General features: G+C 43.1%; 1 protein-coding gene across 11 annotated transcripts in view; it reads left to right on the top strand.

The window, feature by feature from the left end:
• ZFHX4 (zinc finger homeobox 4) overlaps positions 1-19,088 on the top strand; it is a 286,657-nt gene that overhangs the window by 223,356 nt on the left and 44,213 nt on the right. For 9 of the 11 annotated variants that reach the window (XM_060243611.1, XM_060243617.1, XM_060243620.1 and 6 more), the window contains exon 5: positions 7,698-7,820. The exons of the other annotated variants lie outside the window; for them this stretch is intronic. In XM_060243611.1, coding sequence (XP_060099594.1) covers positions 7,698-7,820 — 123 coding nt within the window. The remainder of the gene's footprint in view (positions 1-7,697; positions 7,821-19,088) is intronic. 11 annotated transcript variants of the gene reach the window in all.

The following is a 19,088-nucleotide window of genomic DNA, read 5'->3' as shown; positions in this document are numbered from 1 at the left end:
TACTTGAAGATGGTGATCATATCATCTCTTAGCTGCCTCCTCTCCAGGCTAAACATGCCCACCTCCTTCAACATTTCTTCATAGGACTTGGTCTCCAGACCCCTCACCATCTTTGTTGCCCTCCTCTGGACCCGCTCCAGCTTGTCTATATTTTTCTTAAAATGTGGTAGCCAAAACTGAACACAATACTCCAGGTGAGGTCTTACCTGAGCAGAGTAAAGCAATATCATCATTTCACGTGATCTGGACACTTTACTTCTGTTAATACAGCCCAATATTGCATTTGCCTTTTTAGCCACCACATCACACTGTTGACTCATGTTCAGTGTATGGTCCACTAAGACCCCAGATCCTTTTTGCACATACTACTGCCCAGACAAGTCTCCCCTATCCTATAACCATGCATGGGATTTTTCTTACCTAAATGCAGAACTTTACATTTATCCCTGTTAACATTCATTTTACTGGTTTCAGACCAGTTTTCCAGCCTGTCAAGCTCATCCTGGATCCTATTTCTGTCTTCTACTGTATTTGCAACCCCTCCCAATTTAGTATCATCTGCAAATTTAATAAGCATTCCCTCTATTCCTTCATCCAAATCATTGATAAAATGTTGAACAAAACAGGTCCGAAGACAGATCCTTGAGGCACTCCCCTTGTCACTCGTCTCCAAGAGGATGAGGAACCATTCACAAGCACTCTTTGGATGCGATCTGTCAACCAGTTACAGATCCACCTAATGGTAACAGAATCCAAACCACATTTTACCAACTTGCCAACAAGGATAGTATGTGGAACCTTATCAAAAGCCTTACTGAAATCAAGATAAACTATATTTACAGCATTCCCTTGATCCTGCAAGGTAGTCACTTTCTCAAAAAAAGAATCAGGTTAGTCTTGACATGACTTGTTCTTGAGAAACTCATGCTGGCTCTTAGTAATCACAGTCATCCTTTCTAAATGTTGCAGGACTGACTGATAATTTGTTCTAAAACTTTTCCAGGTATAGGCATCAAGTTTATGGGTTGGTAGTTACCCAGATCCCTTTTTTCCTTCTTGAAGATAGGGACATTTGCCCACCTCCAATCTTCTGGCACCTCTCCTGTTCTCCAAGAATTTTCAAAAATAATGGCCCGAGGCTCAGAAATTACATCTGCAAGCTCTTTTAGTACTCTTGGATGCAGTTCATCTGGCCCTGAAGACTTGGTTTCATTTAAAGAAACTATGTGTTTATGAACTACCCCTATGCTGATCCTGGGTTGGAACTCCATACCCTCATTATATGTTCTGTTATAAATATATGGTTTTCGAATCATTCTGTCTTTTGCAGCCTCCTGCACCACCTAAATACCTGATCATAAACATCAAGAGGCCACCAAATCCTCAAAGCCAGATTCACTGTAGTGAGAGGGATGCAGCCAGAATAGAAAATAAGTTGAACATCTGACCATATATGCTGAAACTAGAATACCTGGGTCAAAAACTCTAAACATGTGTAACTAATTTTGGTCTAGAAACTGAAATGTATTTAAACTGTCTTTAACAGGCTAAAACAAAAGATTCAGTAAATAGATACTTTGCACGAGTTTATTTATTTATTTATTTGCAGGATTTGTATCCCAAGTTTCTGCCCTTGCAAGAGCCACCAAGGCAGCTAACAATTTAAAATGTACATGATAAAATTACATTCAAATTCCACTAAAATCAAATACATATATCTAATACATAACATTAAAACACTAATACAGCTGAAATACATACAAAATGTTTTAAAAATAGATCAGGAAGGAAGAATCATTGAGTGAATGCCCAACAAAACAAAAAAGTCTTCATCTGTTTGTGGAAGACAGCAACAGAAGGGAACAGATGAATCTCTCTGGAGAGTTCCTGAGCTGCTGGTACTGGTCTGTTCCTGAGCTAACTTGATAAAAGATCCACTCTAAGTGGCTAATTTTTTTCCTAAGATTTCATATTTATATCAGGTCTTTGAACACAAAGCCAGCACATTTAGCATCAACCTCATGAACAAGGTCTCACTAATTTACCTTTTCATCAGTGTATCTTTTTAGGGAAATAACTCTGATTTGTATAATGTGTTAGTCATGGTCAAACAGGTTCATCCATGAAAATTACATCAAAAAATATAGGCTGTTTTCCAAAAAAAACTATAAGCTAAAAAACGCAAACTGATTGGAGCATTTTAAAAAATAAAAATAAATATGTGTGAGTGGGATGTTTGTTTTTAAGCCTGTACCTAAATTTGTGTCCACCATACTTCTGCCATGAGTCCTCCCCTTTGTAAATGGATGTGTTTGGGAGAGGAAAAGGCTCATGATAACTGTCACTGAGTTCTTTTAATTACATAATCAGTACCCAAAATGTGAAAGGTGATTTGTTGCCCAATAATTTGCAAGAAACAGTCACAAAACTGCTAAAATTTAAAAAAAAAAGATTGAGCTGAACAAATTTGCTTTTACATTTTATGTCCAGTATATACTGGATTTGTCAGTTAGAGCAATATCTAAGAAAGAATAAAGCCCACTGTTGGTGAAAAACTTCAAAGAATTTTGCAGGGAAGTTTCATATTGAGCAAAGCAACGTATTCATAGTTATACATTATGAAATCCCGGCCTGGGGGTATGGGTTGATTGCAAATGGAGCTTTGCTTAGCAGTATGCAAGCATGCGGGGATTTAAAGAATGTATTACGGATAAAAGCACTTAAGCAAAGTTTGCCAGTGTCATTTCAGGAAAAGATGCTTTGGAATTTCCCTATTTCAGATTTCTTTCTGCTGTCCCTTATAAAATCCAAATAGTAGAATGCTGGTTTGATGGAGACTGATACAGAGTTCATTTCTCCCCTCCCAGCCCTACTCCTCATCTTCCTTCCAGCCCTCAGTCCTCAGCAGAAGGCTTAGTTCTCAGTCCTTCCCTTACTTTCCAACATCCTGATATTTTCTTTTCCCCTACTTGCTACAGAGGCAACAGAGCAATCACTTTAAGGAGGGCAATGAACTGAGAGGGCAGAATTATGATGCCATCAGTTCCCCCAGTTCATTGCTGAGACTGTGCCAGAGGCAGGGCAAGTGGTGGGTTCAAGCCAGTTTACCAAAGTCAGACATGTTTAGCAAGGAATGCTACCCCCACTTCCAAGCCAGGTGTTCAGGATGGGAGACAAAGAAGCACTACCCCTTATCAAATTTGGCTACTGGAGAAGTACCCTCAGGAATAGGAAAAATGGGGCAGGAGGGATTTTCCTCATGGTGTTCCTGTAAGTGGTAGCTGGGCACCATAACATCTGAGATGTTGAGCAGATTTTGTTCACATGAAATCACACTTTTTCCCTACAGGGAAAGAATGGAAACCACTCGTGTATACTAGCAAGCAAACTTCTGAACACAGGAAAAAATGTTGGAGTAGGGGCCAAACCTTCCTAACTATGTAATAGACTTATGTTTTGTACCTCTTTACTTTATCTTGGATTTCAAACTATTCATTTTGCTCTACAAAACTCTTTGAAAACTGAGCTACTGCAGTCTGCATCACCCCACCATGAGTTTGTTTAGGGTTTCCACTTATCCAGTGTGGGGGGGCTCCCAGTGATTCTCTCCATCTTGCAGTAGTTCCATCATTGAAAACTGAGTCAAAACGGCTTTATCAATAGTTAGTTAGGCCTACCTCACTCCCCCCCACCAGCTGTAGTAGTTCCATCACTGAAAACTAAGTCATAATTGCTTTATTGTTAGTTAGGCCTACCTCACTTTTCTTCTACAATCCTAACTTAATTTTACCCTGCAGCTTTTGGGGTTTTTTTCCATTTTACATTTCGTTGGGATGTTTTGTTTTTTTAATGCACTGAACATAATTTAATAGCTCAGTGTTTTATAGGATTGTCGTTGCAGTGGTATTGCCATGCTGCCCAAAATTTCCAAAACAGATATAGAGGACTGATCTACCCATCTGTCTTCCATTCCTTGGGAGCACGCTCTGATGTCGTTTGCTTAGATAGCACTTATGCAGTATTCAGAACGTTCCAAAAGTGCTATAAAAATAAGGATTTAACATAATTAGCACTTAATAATGTGTTCTTCAAGTCTGTTCCATTCCTAGTGGTTTTCACCATGTTAAAGAAATAGGCCTCTGCACTATATTTTAACAGGTAGAGAGAGTAATACTTTACGGCAAGAGTTGGTGGGTCAGATCCAGACTAAATTGGCAGTTTCCATCTATTCTTCCTTCCTGCTGCAGATGGGCTCATGTCATTCTTCAGCTGTGTCCCAGGAGTAGCATTTCATGGAGATCAGTGGGAGGAAGGAGGCGGGGAAATTTATTCTGGATCCAACCTAGGTCTGTAATATGCCTATTTAACTAAATATGAAAGCAAAATGGTCAAGTAAACACTTATGTGCATTCTTTTGAACTTGGATTTGACTTCAAAGGAGTTAAAGGATTTAGATGAGAATAAATGCATATATTGATATGAACATTTCATTAGCTTCTAAAATACAACTTATTTTTCAAAACATGATCATTGTAAATGTAAGTAGTTACAATTCTTATAAATTCAAAAAGACCACAAGAACGTGCAAAATGTCTACAGCACAATTGTAGATTTTTATTAGTGTGAGCCTAGCACTTTCAGCATATATATTTGCTAATTGTATGGTGTTTGCTAACTATTCTATTGCTTTTTATGACTTCTTGTTTTATGCCTTGAAATTCTGGAAAGTCAGGCTATCAGTTTTTAATCAATTAAAGCATGGTATTATAATAGTAATACTTATAAAGCACCTAACTCAACTAGGTATGGTACAAAAGCTTTGAAATACTATATAACAAAGAATCTATTACTTCTGTCCATGAAGAACAGTGAAAAAAAAATCAATGGACTTTTGCTGCTGCTTTTCTGAAAACGATTGAGTAGCTCTATTATCATTTAAGTCTCTGAAATAGTTTCCAAAAGGAAAGCCAGATATATTTCTGACACAAATGCCAGGTTTTTTATTCTGAATGCAAATATTTTTTGCCATTGAAAAACTGAAATAGCCAACTTATACAGTGCATAATAATGATATTAATTTTTATGGTGTGTATAAGTTAGATTTGATTAGTTTTTGCATGATTAAAATTTGCAAAGCCTTTATGGCCCCCAGGAGCCTACCTGTAATAAACAGCTCTCACCTTCGAAACCATAAAACAGGACTGCAGTACTTGAACATTATATCTAATTGCCTTGCTACATCAAAGAAAGTACCAAAGGACTGAGAAAAATCACAGAAAGGAGGAGGGGGTGGAGGGCAGTTTCACCTCCAAAGGTTATATATTTGTGGCTTGGTGGAGCCCTGTAAAGCTATGGGCTCCAAACTGCTGTTTGCGATTAAGTTGATGGGGGAAAGTCTACCCGCAATCTTTCCCTGCTGCTGACACAGAGTCTTTGTTCACATTCAGATTTCTCAAACTGTTGCCAGGGTCAGGCTGAGGTCAGACACCATGATGATGTATAGGAGAACATGTCTGGGAATTTCTCTCATACTTAAAACACATACCAGAAAAAAGAGCACCCTGCAAAAATTGTCTGATGAAACCCAGATGATGATACTGTGGGTTTTATTTTACTATCTTCATGAGAGCTCTCTGCCTAACACTCACACACACACATAATGTTTTATTAATGATCACCATGACGTCTTTACAATTTTATGCCCCTTCAAGATAAGGACACTCAATATCACTGTGACACTTCATTTTCCTCTCCAAAGGGAATGGGACTAGAAAGAAAGAAAGAAAGAAAGAAAGAAAGAAAGAAAGAAAGAAAGAAAGAAAGAAAGAAAGAAAGAAAGAAAGAAAGAAAGAAAGAAAGAAAGAAAGAAAGTTCCAGAGAATAAGTAAAAAAGAGAAGTGTCTTAGGTTGCATAAGACTATACATACTGACTAGATGCTGAGTGTGTGTGTGTAAGATAGAATGAATGAGTGTGCACTTGGCATTAACAAAGCTCAACCTAGTCATGATCACAAGCTCACAGCATCCCAAACTGTGATCCCCCATCACCATTAACATACACAGCCTTGCTTCCAACTGTGACCAGATAGCATGCTGTGTTTGATTAGTAATATCACAGACAGAGGGGGAGGGAAAAAGCTTGCAAAAGCAGTAAGAATTATATATGTTATGTTACTTGGTCATTGCTATATCTACATCTTTTTAAAAAGTATTTCTCCTTCCTAGAACAATTGATTAAATTAACTATTGAAATCAAGCTTTACAACACAGGATAAATGAAAAAAATTCAGAACATTCTGATCAGCTTTTAAAATCAAATTGCTGTGAACATTTTGGAAGGTTTTTTTGGGGGAGGGGAGGAGTTCAATATGGTTCATTTCAATTGTTTACCTATGCATACAGCTCCACTGCAGAGTTGGCAAGAAAGGCACTAAGTAGCAATTTTTCTGTGCTCAGCTGCTCCATATGACAGAGAATATTTCATTCTGCTGTCAGAATGTTATTAATAAAACATGGGGTGCGGAAGGGGCCACGATTTCCCCTTTCAATCACTATAGCATTTACAATGAAAATTTTATGCAGTGTGTAATTTTCAGTTAATGCTTGACGCTTAGAATGCCAGTAGCTGCATTTTGTATGGATCCTGAAGGGTTAATTGTATCATGTTCCCCTGTGTAAAAGCTCTGCTTATCAAAAGTGAATAGAGAAGTGTATGCAAATACATGTATGTGACCTTTTGCCTTTCCAGGGTTAATTTATATGATCATTAAAAATTTTATGAAATTGAGCAGCTTGGTGTTTTGAATTCCATTTTACCTTCCTCTCTAATTTATATAATTCCTACCTGAACTAGGAAATGTGACTTTCTATTGTTGTTGTTGTTTGTATTGCAATGAGAACAGCATGCTGTGCTGTAGGGAGTTGCAAGTCTGGTTATCTGGCATTACTCAGATTGCTAAAATTCATTAAAATGTGACATCAGCACAGTCAGAGACAAATGATCACAAGATGAAAAGGAACAGTAGGCCTTTCACAGATTAGTGCTACATCGCCTCAGCATAGAAACTAACTGCATAAACAGACTAATCCACCAGTAGCAGCATAGGTAAAATTTACAGAATAATTAAATTGGTTTGAATTACTGTGAACATTTTCATGTAATCTTGCTGGTGTGAACATGTAAGCAAGGTGTGGATATTGCAGCCTCCTCAGAAGCAATATACCAAATTGTATCATTTACCCTGCTTGGCTTCCACAGAGAGGAAGACAGAGTTCTCAAGGTTTAGAAGCAGCATAGCACTTACATGTCACAATTAGCAAGATGTGCAGAATATAACAGGATTTATTTTTGAGAAGTTTTCTTAGCTTTCAAATATATTGCTATATGTGCTTTCATTTGTTAAAAATTGTGCATCCTTTTTTCTTGACATAAATAATGTCTATCAACAAACAGAAGACAAGAAACATATGATCTGTCACACTGGTTAGCAGCATATGTTCTAATAATGTTTGTAATCTGAAAATTTGAAAATAATTATTTAATTTTCAGATTTCTTTAAAATGCCATTCTTTTTCACCCATTCCTTTATTATTTTAGCAAATTGTTAAATTTAGTGCTGATCTTATTAAACATCATCTTTACAATTGATGTTGAATGGTCCCTAAGTTAGCTTTTTTTTTTTTATGCTCATTCACAGAAGAACAAGTTGAAGATGCAGAAGGGTCTGCTAAAAGCTCATCAGTGTCTGTTGCTGATGATAAAGACACGTGTGAGAAAGAGGGAAATAATAGTGAAGGCAAAAAAACTAGTAAAGACTCTGGTAAGATGATAGAATTTTGTCACTCTTAAAAATCTTATTAAATAGTCTTTCATTTAAAACTGTCTGGACAGTCTTATTATCTATTGCATGTGTATTTTGCATGTGATTTCTATCAGTAGCCTCCCATTGACCTATTTTTAATCATAACCATCTGACAGGATAGATGCGGATAAGTTGAAGAATATTACAGGACGACTAGTAAGATTATTTTTTAATCAAATCAGTTTGTGTGCTTGTAATTTTTAAGCGCCTTTCATTAATCTTAGCTGTACTTGTGATTCCTCTGATGGCATATTAATTTTTCATAAGCGTAGGATTAGATGCCACTGAATTTTTTCACCGTGCTTTTAAATTTTGTTCCCCCTGCAGCCCTAAGAATGCAGGAATGCTTTTCTCTCTCCCCCTGCCATTCCCCTCCCTTCCTTGATATATGATTACTTACATTCAGGAATCTTCTCTCTTCCTGGGCATTTATCTGTGGTATTTAGAAAAAAAATACAGAAAAGCCGGTGGAAAAGTTTACAGATGATTCTGCCTAAGAAAAGAGGAAATATCATTGAAAACGGATTATGAGTTGGGTAATATTGATCTCTTGGAATATACCAAGTCCAGTAATGAAAGCTACTGTCTCTTTGAAAACAAAAACTCCTAGGTCATGACATTTACTTGTGCACAAACAAACCGAAGGCCAGCATCTGGCATAGATACACAAGACTTTTTCTGTGTTTGATTCGGCAAATATGTGACTTCATCCTTGATTTTTATGTATGAGATGGAAATCTATGGTCACAATGAATATTACATTGGCTACTTTTGTTGCACGCTATTCCTAGTTACATTATGCTGAATTCATTCAAGCAGAAGAAATGCTGAAACAGGTTGAAGCCTATTAGTTTCAGGTAGTCATATATCTTTTCCTTGTATCCCTATGACAGCAGCATATAGAAGAGCTTGTATTCACCATAAAAACATTTAGTTATACAGAAAATATAAATTTCAGTGCAATTTTACTTAAATCTGAATTAGTCTGGATTTGTAAAAATGCTCATGAAAATATTTTTAAAAAAAAAATGGTGGTTCTTGATGCCAAATTTATTTAGATGATAAATTTAAGGTTTAACCATCTCTTGTGTGTGTTTGTCAACATGAGGTCAGTATTTGTTACTGCTGAGAAATTCCTGTTACAGTGTTGCTATCTTGCTTTTAAGTTCAAGGGACTGAACAGTAACTGTTCGTGGCAAAGTTCTGTCTGCAGGGTTCTTTTAAAATGTACCTTTCTTTGAAAGCTAATGTCTAAAAGAACTACTGGATAAAAAACACCCTGCTCAGGTGCATTACTAGGTCATTATGGAAACACTAGGAATAAGGCCCATTGTGAAGAAAAATACAACGGGCTCTAAAAAGAGGCTCTGGGCAAGTGCTCCCCACCTTTGCTATCTTGCTATTGGCAGCAGTGGTCCTCAGGAGGGGGGGGGGCAAAGCAGCTTGCATAATTCTCCTCTCCCCCTTTTGATCTGCACAACAACCCACTGAGGTAGGTTAGGCTGAAAGTGTCTGACTGGTCCAGAATCACCTAGTCAGCACTGGTCTTGCTGGGCTTACAAACCCTCCCCTCTTTCTTGGAGTGTGATTCTGTGCTTTAAATCAGTCTGTCAAGCTGGCATTGCCAAAATGGCACTGGATTTTGCTGAGGGGATGTATTAAAAGGAATGATAGGATTGCCCATTGGAAACAATGGGAGAGGCCTGAAAGCCCATTGGAGATAATGGGAGCCAGGAACAACCAGCATATTCCACAGAACAATCAGCACAGTCAACAACCATCTTCCTTATCTTCACACCCCCTTCCAACCCTCCCAGCAATTAACACAGAACAATGGTCACATTCAACAGCCAGTTTCCTTATCACTACCCTTCCAGGAAGCCCTACCAAACAATGGGCACATCCACAAACCTATTGCCCTTTCACCACACCCCCTCCAGCCTAGAAATAGCAGCTCTCCAGCAGCCCTGGCCTCACTCAATGCACAGCAGCCAAGAAGGTCAGAGTGCCTGCTCCGGCTGCAATGCCACTGAGGATGTTCTCCGCAGCCGAGAACGAAACGTCTGGAAGAAAAACTTTCTCCAGTAGAACACGGCACTTGAGCCCGAAAGATTCTGCAAACCCTAATGGAGCCAGGAATGCCAATTGACTTTCATGGGCTCCATTTAAATACATCACAGCAAAAATAGTTGTAATAAAAATACAAAGTGAACTGTAAATTTATGTCTCTGGGCCCAGACCAACTGCTCTGGGGCTGGAATAACAGGTCCCAGAGTAGAAAGATGACTCCCAGAAATAGAATTAGTGCTCTGGGACTGGAATTACTCTGGGAATGAAATTACAGCCTCTGGGAGTAGCAGAAGTGTTGCGTTTGCACTACCACAGTGGCCCTGGATCTGCTGGGCAAATTGCACTAGTTCTGCTGGATTTGCAAAAATGGCCCCTACTAGAAAGAGGCTCCGGGCAAGTGCCTCCCCAGCCTTGGTGTCTTCCCATCCACCACCCAAGTGAAGACATTCACTTCACCCCACCCCTGGTGTCTTTCCAGCCCCCAACTTCCCCCCCCATCCTAATATGGCACACTCCCAACCACTTCTTCCTGTTAACTACACCTGCTCCCTTGGCATGCCACTACCTCCCATCACATGGCATTCACTCCCCCCTCCCTTGCTATCTTCTCACCCACTCCCAACCCTGGGCATTCATTCACCCCCCTCAAACCTTCTCACCCACCCAAGTGAAGTAATTCACTCCATCCCTACCTCATGGAGAGCTGATCTCTGCCACCTGGAAAGCAGTTGTGATTCTGAGTAATCTCCAGGTCTCATCTGGAGATTGGCAACAGTAGTCCCCAGGAGGAAGTGGCATTGTACCTGTCTGAGGTCCCACTTCTCCTCAAACCCCACGCCGTCCAGGTTCCACCCCTTAAATCTCCAGGAATTTCCTAAGCCGGAGTTGGCAACCCTATCTCCTTCCCTTTATCTGCCTCTCTGACTTCAGCTTTCCATCATCTCTTCTCTCCCTGCAGCCTCTGTCTTTCTCCACAGTGGTGGTCGGGGCGGGGGGGAACCAAAGCAGCTTACATCATTCTCCTCTCACAACTCTATGAGATGGGTTAAGCTGGAAGTCTCTGAGTGGTCCAAAATCACCCAGCCAGCTTCAACAGCAAGAACCTGTGTCTGGCAGACCTGGCTCTGAAGCCATAACTCCTATGCCCTCCTGAAACTCCACCACAGAACCTGGAACTGGCAGCCATAATCAGGACTGGCCCCAGTAAGTTCTACCTCAGAAGCCTGTAGCGATACCTTTCAGATCAACAGTTTCTCTCTAACAACGTTGTTGGTCTTAGGCACGGACTTCAATCTATATCTGTATCTGGTCCGTTGGCACAGAATGCCATTTTTTTCCCCTTTCAGAGGAGGATAGGGAGGAGTCCACAGCTAATCAAGGGAAGTCTTTTTCTGACTGTCTCTCTCCTCCTCCCTCCCTCAGCCAATCAAAGGAAGGTTTTCTTTCTCTCCTCTGTAAATCCTTGCAACAGGTGACTCAGCCAGTGGGAGAGTAGGGAGAGCCAGTAACTGCCAGAACTAAGGTTGTTTGCCTTTCACTGGCAGAACCAGCTTTGCTGGATAGCAACAGCCACTCAGGCAGGAAAGAGGAGCAAACTCAACCAATGGCATACAAGTACTCTTGATTGATCATTTGATGGGCCAAAGGTTGTTGAAGTGCAGTCCACCCAACCAATCAGTCTGTTCCATTTTGCCAAGATGAAACCGGTTTTATGTCTATAGGATTCCAATGGAAAAATCAGACAGACGCATTTGAAACATCTGAATGTCCTTGTGCTCCATAAATTAAGTCTTGGAATACATTTCAGAGAATTCACCTACATAAATTTTCTAATTTGAATTCCTAATGGATCATTAGACAAAATGTTTTAATCTTTTCAAAGATCAGGTTCATTTAGGACTATCTAATGGCAGGGTGCTTGCTGAGCATACTGCAAGAAAAACAGTGACATTTTTTAAGAAAACAAACCTTTGTTTTTTAAAGATACATTTTTAAAAAACAGATGGTGATGGCAAACATTGTTCTGCTGCTTTTGTAGTAAGGTCAGAATATTTCTTATTTCAAATTCTCAAACTGACCTTATGAATCCTTTGAAAGAATTCTCTAAATTAATTTTGCATATGAAGCATTCATTTCATGGGCTTAATTGTCAACAGAGTTGATAAGAAGTCCTAATGACTTCTTATGTATAATTGAATGTTAATTTGGGCATTCTTTGCCTGAGTTAAGTATCGTATTTTTCGGTCCATAAGATGCTCTGGACCATAGGACGCACCTTCCTCCTGGGGGGCGATCTGCTGCCTCCGCCTCCAATCCCAGCACTTCCCTCGCACCTTCCTGGCTCCAGCTCTGCTTCAGGCAAGCGCTGGGATCGCTCCACACTGCCCCCACCGAAAACCCAGCGCTTCGCGAGCACCGGCTGCGGAGGGGGCAGTGTGCTTCCTCCGTGCCTGTCTGCCTGGCTCCAGCTCTGATGCTTACAGCAAGCGCCAGGATTGCTCCCTCCGATCCCGGCGCTTGCTTTAAGCATCAGAGCTGGAGCCAGGCAGACAGGCACGGAGGAAGCACCCACCCCCTTCGCAAACCCAGCGCTTCGCGAGTGCTGGCTGCGGAGGGGGCAGCGTGCTTCCTCCGTGCCTGTCTGCTTGGCTCCAGCTCTGATGCTTAAAGCAAGTGCCGGGATCGGAGGGCGGAGGGAGAGATCCTGGCGCTTGCTGTAAGTGTCAGAGCTGGAGCCAGGCAGACAGGCACGGAGGAAGCACTCTGCCCCCTCCGCAGCCCGCGCTCGCGAAGCGCTGGGTTTGCAGTGGAGGCAGCGTGGAGCGATCCCAGCGCTTGCTGGAAGCAGAGCTGGAGCCAGGCAGGCAGGCGCGGGGGAAGCGCCGGAATCGGAGGCGGAGGCAGCGGATCACCCCCCCCCCCACCGGAGGAAGGTATGTCCTATCGTCCCTTCGCTCCATAAGATGCACACACTTCCCCCCCACTTTTTTGGGGGGGGAAAGTGCGTCTTATGGTCCAAAAATACAGTATTTCAAGCCTTGCCAAAGAAGTCCCAGAAAAACCAATAAATTAATCATAGTCTTAACCCATAACTGCTTTAGATTTGGCAACAGATCAGTGGTATAACTATGCGCACCCACATGGCTCCATAGTATGCTAACATCTTTATGACTGACTTGGAGAAACACTTCCTATAATCTCACCCACTCATACCTCTCTTATACCTGTGATGCATTGATGACATTTTAAATATCTTGACACATGGCAAAGAAGCCCTGGGCACATTCTACCAGACATTTAATGACTTTCACCCCACCATCAACCTGACAATGAACCAATCTACGCAAGAAGTACATTTTCTGGACACTAATGTAAAAATACATAGTGAATGTCTTATACTAGAAACCTACTGACTGACAAACATAGCTACATGCCTCCAGCTACCATCCTACATATACCAAATGATCCATGTCAGACTGTACGCTCCAATCCTACAGACAGAGTTTCTCATCTGAAGGATTTACAACAAACCTTTTTGGAACTTAAGTATGAAGTCAGGAAACAGATTAACAAAGCCAGAATGGTACCCAGAGAAAACCTGTTGCAAGACAGGCCCAAAACAATACCACTAAAGGTCACATATAGATCTCAACTCAAAGCAGTTCAACACATCTTCAGTGACTTACAACCTCTACTGGATAATGGCAATTCTCTTTCACAAGTACCTGGGGGCAAACCTATTCTTCCACACTTACAGCATTCCAATCTCAAACAACTTCTCACCCACAATAATATAACATCTAATTTGAACATGGACATTGGAACCACAACTTGCAATAAACCCAGATGCCAACTTTGCTGCTACATACACCCAACCAACACAATCAACAGACCTAACAACATAAACTGGACCATCTCAGACTTATTCACATGCTTATCTTCTAACATTAAATGCCAGCAATGCCCTTCGTTTCTCTACATAAGACAAACAGGTGAAACCGTATGCCAAAGGATAAAAAGGTAAAGGTAGTTCCCTGTGCAAGCACCAGTCAAGCTTCATCGTGGTCTGTGTGCAGTCCCACACATGGGGTCTTGCCGCAGGCAACGGATCCATACCTCAGAGTCTCCAGTAGCTCGCCTAGAGCGTTTTCTGGTGCGCTTTCCGCTCGTCCTGGGGAGCAGGCATCGACTGCGCATGCCTGGAGCGAGTGGGAGGCGCCATTCCCACTCAGTTTCTTCCTTTCGCCACCCGGACAACACCAACTTGCTGCGTTCCTCTTTCCTCAGCTCGTCTTCTCAGCTCGTCTTCTCATGTTTGGTATAGTATTCTCCTTTTTCTCTTACCTTTCATCTATCATTTTTCGTCCTTATAAAATTTAAAAAAGCCCTTGTTTCTGCGCTTTCCTTTCCCTATTTTCTCCCCTCCCCCCCCTCCCTTGTCCGAAGCATATGGAAGGGAAAATTACTTTCAAAAAGTGTCGGAGGTGTGGATCTAAAATCCCTACTTCAGACGAACATTTGTACTGTCTTTTCTGCTTGGGTGAAGCTCATCGGGTAGATACTTGCTCTCATTGCGTCAGCTTTGGTGAACAGGCGCAAAAAAACCGAGCAGCCAGACTTCAAAGTTTCCTGCTCGGGCTATGCCCAGCTCTGATTCTCTGCCTCCCCCACACCGAGCGGGAGATTCGGCTGCGTTGGCTGCTCCTCAACTTCACAAGAAGCATAAATCCGACAAGAGACCATCCAAGCACTCCTACACCGGCCACAAGGCTTCGAAGAAGTCTCGCCATACCGATTCATCCGCCTCGACCCCGAAGAAATCCCGTGATCTGACAAGGTCGACTCCGATGACTTCCCCAAGGGCCACCACTTCGACCGCTATAGCGACATCAATGGCGTCGGTTTCCACACACTCGGCTCCGATCCAACCTCTTGTTCCACCAGAGCTTTTGGCACCCTCCGACGTCATCTCTGATATGCCTCATCTCACTCCTCACTCCCCAGCTGCAGTCGAGGTTATACGAGTTCGATCTTGCTCGCCCTCCGTCCATAGCATGGTGCCGTTCGACATCCTCGAATGCGACCCCCGTTCGGATCCGACTTTTTCTCAGGAGCGTCCCCAGTCTTTGCTACAGGCTGGATCCTTTCGAGACATCAGACTTTCTCCTCTCTACAGAGAGTCGTCGACACAGGTTTCCACCCAGCATGTCCGATCCCGCTCACCGGTTCAACATCATGATTTCCATTCATGCTCTCCAGTCTACCATGAATACCAGGACTATTACCAGAGGGGTCGATATGAATATTCCTCACTCTCCAGATCACCATCTTCCAGACATCGCCGGGTGTACCATCGCTACTCCTGTTCCCCCTCGGATGAGGGTTTCCGTCGCTCTCGGTACCATGAATTCGAGGTTGCATCCCACAGCCATGATCTCTCAACACCTCAAATCCGTGACTTCGAATCTCCTCGGTACCGTGAGCCTTCTCGAACCCGAGACCCGGAGTATCTCTCTTCTCGAGACTGTGAAGCCCTTCGAGTCCGTGAACCTCCTCAGTACTGAGAACCTTTTATACCCCGCACTGCTTCTACATCGGCCATGACTTCGACTGCCTTACAAGAAAAGTCTAAACCTTCCGAGGAATGTGCATCCACATCTGCACCTACCAAGCCTCTGATCTCTCCTGCAACCAAGGAATCCCAATCCGACGGGGACAGCTCAGGCTCTTCCGACTCTGAAGATCCTCCTGGCTCTCCTGCCTCAGATTCCACGCAGCCAGCCCATCTTTCTCCATCGGACGGTTCGAAGGCCTACCTTAACCTGATTACTACCATGGCTGAAGCCCTTAATGTTACTCTTCCTTCTGACTCACCCAAGGTTTCTGACATAGTCCACGATCTGGTTCAGGCAGATTTCCCAGCGGGGTCTCTCCTACTTATGTTGCCAGTGCACTTGGAAGGTCTGTGTGAGGCCTGGGACAAACCTGCTTCGATTCCACCTTCTTCGAAGCGCTTTGACTCCCTGTACAGAGTACATGCTCCTGATTCTAAATTTTTAGCCTCCCATCCTGCTCCAAACTCCATAATCGTGCACTCAGCGACTAAAGCCAAACCATCCAGGCACCCTACTCCTCCTGATCGTGAGGGCCAGAAGTTGGACACCTTGGCTCGCAAGATTTACAACCTTGTCTCTACTAATTCCAAACTTAATAATTACTTGGCTTATTTTGCGGCATATACATTTAATCTTGCCAACCAATTTACTCCTCTCATTCCTTCTCTGCCTGAGACTTCTCAGACAGCTGCATCTAATTTAGTCTCTGAGCTATCACGAGTTTCGAAACAGCAGATTAACACCATCAGACATGCCGTTTCCTGCTCATCTAGAGTATTTGCTTCATTGGTGGCATTGCGTCGACACGCCTGGCTGAGGTCAACCAACCTGCAATCCGATATTAAACAAAAAATCGAAGACCTACCTTTTGATGGTCTTGGCCTCTTTCATGCATCCACTGATGAAGTCTTCACTTCGGTAAATGACGACCACAAGAGGGCGAAGCACCTTGGAGTCTCTCAGCCAGCCTCCCAGTCTCCTAAGCCCTGGAGACCATCTTTTCAGAGGCGTCAATGCTCTCCTAAGCAATCCGATTACTAGAAGAGGAACCCCCCCCCCCAACAAAAGCAACCCTTCCAACAGAGGCCACACTCTCAGAAGACAAAGAAGTCTTCTCAGTCAGCCAAGCAGTCTCTTTGACTCCCCTCTGCATCTCACTCAACAGCTGAATCCCTGCTATCAAACACGTCTTCTCCCGTTCTATCCAACCTGGAGCTCAATCACCATGGACTCTTGGGTGCTCACCATAATCCGCCTAGGTTATGCAATCGAGTTCGTTTTGCCACGTCACACCACTACTTCATTGTTACTCCACCCTCGCCACATCTCAAACAAGAGATTCTGGACTTGCTCCAAAAAATGTCATAGAATCTGTTCCTCTTCACCATCGGGGGACAGGTTTCTACTCACGATATTTCCTGATGCCCAAGAGGGATGGGGGCAAGCAACCCATTCTGGAACTCAGGAGACTAAACAAGCGGATAGTCTACAAGAAATTCAGAATGATCTCCGTCCAATCCATCCTTCCCCTAATTCCGCAGGATTCCTGGATGGCATCTTTGGATCTTCAGGACGCTTATTTCCATATGACCATCAGACCTCAACACTGCAAATATCTTCACTTTGCCATGGGAGAACATCACTTCCAGTATCAATCCCTCCCTTTCGGGCTGTCCCCCAGAGTGTTTACGAAGTGCATGGCAGCAGTCACAGCTGCTCTGCATCTTTGCAACATTCAGTGTTCCCGTACATAGACGACTGGTTACTCATCGCTCCCACAGCACATCAACTGGCGAAGAATCTCAAAACAACACTCTCTCTTCTCGCCTCCCTGGGCCTGTGTGTGAATGTTACCAAATCTCACCTCACCCCACTCAGAACCTACAGTTCATAGGTACTCGTCTCCGCACATCTCCTCATCTAGTTTTTCTTCCCAGGGATCATGCCCACACCATCCTGCCCCTGGCCCAGGAGGTCATACGTACCCCAACGCAACCTGCAATCACCATCCAACATCTTCTGGGCCTCATGGCCGCAACAACCTCGGTTCTTCGATTCACAAGACTGCGCATGCGACATCTCCAGCTTTGGTTTGTTCGTGCCTACCATCCACACGTACAACCACAGAATAATGTTCTCACTGTACCTCAGAGGGTTCGGCTCTCCCTTGTTTGATGGACAGTACCAGACAATTTAGTTTGCAGAATGCCCTTTGTTCTTCCTCCTCCATCTGTCATCGTGACTACAGATGCCTCCAAGTGGGGATGGGAAGCCCACTCAGAGGACAAGACTGTCAGAGGTCTGTGGACTGCCCCTGAGAGGGCCATGCACATAAACTGCCTAGAACTCATAGCCGTTCACAGGGCTCTTCAATTGTTCCTTCCATCTGTAATCAACCGACATGTCCAGATCACAACCGACAATATGGCCACAGTTTTCTATGTGAACAAGCAGGGCAGTACCAGATATATCCGTCTGTGCCACATAGTCATACTTCTTTGGGAATAGTGCATCAAAAACAGCATCTACCTGACTGTCATTCATCTTCCAGGGATAATGTCTTGGCCCGATTCTCTCAGCAGGATTCGCATAGACGACCATGAATGGTCCCTCAATCCACATTACTTGCATCGCATCTTTGCATGCTTCAGGACTCCAAAAGTAGATGTTTTTGCTACGAAAAACAGCTCGAAATGCCCTCTCTTTTATACCAGGAGAGGCAACGATGCTTTCCTCCACAGCTGGAGGGGTCCTCTTCATTATCTTTTTCCACCAACCCCTCTAATTACCCGATCTCTACTCAAAATTGCTCAGGACGGTACAGACTGCATACTGATAGCGCCATGGTGGCCACGGCAACCATGGTTCATGAGACTCCTTCAAATGTCCCATCACACTTATCGCTACCTTCCCCTGGCAGATGATCTCTTCTCCCAAGATCACAGCAGGTATGGCACCACAACCCCCAAATTCTAGGACTTACGGCTTGGAGAATTCGGCCACATCTTTACCACCGAGAGTAGCGGAAGTTATCCTGAATGCTAGAAAACCTTCTACCAGGCACTCATACCAGTGTAAGTGGAAGCACTTCTGCTCCTTTGCATCCTCTCAACAACTTGATCCAGAGTCTGTACCTCTCCCTTCAATCCTAGAATACTTGCTGTCTCTACAAGTGTCGGGGCTCAGCTATTCTTCTTTAAAGGTTCACCTTTCAGCCATTTCTGCTTTCCACAAGCCTATTGACGGGCAGACTGTTTTCTACCATAGACTGTCCAAATCATTCCTCAAGGGCATGTTGCACCTTCACCCTCCTATCAAACCAATTGTGCCAGTTTGGAGTTGTCATTAGTTCTTTCACAACTTATGAAACCCCCGTTAGAACCCTTGGCCACTGTGGACCTTAATCTTCTCTCTTGGAAGACTGCTCTGTTGGTTGCTCTCACTTCTGGCAAGCGGGCCATTGACTTGTGTGCCTTCCATTCTGATCCACCTTATACAGTTTTTCATAGGAACAAAGTGGTCCTGAGAGCGGATCCTGCTT

The sequence above is a fragment of the Heteronotia binoei genome, chromosome 7, assembly GCF_032191835.1.
Source record: "Heteronotia binoei isolate CCM8104 ecotype False Entrance Well chromosome 7, APGP_CSIRO_Hbin_v1, whole genome shotgun sequence".
Taxonomy (NCBI): Eukaryota; Metazoa; Chordata; class Lepidosauria; order Squamata; family Gekkonidae; genus Heteronotia; species Heteronotia binoei.
The sequence above is the reverse complement of the archived record's forward strand: the minus strand, read 5'-3'. Positions and strand labels throughout refer to the sequence as shown.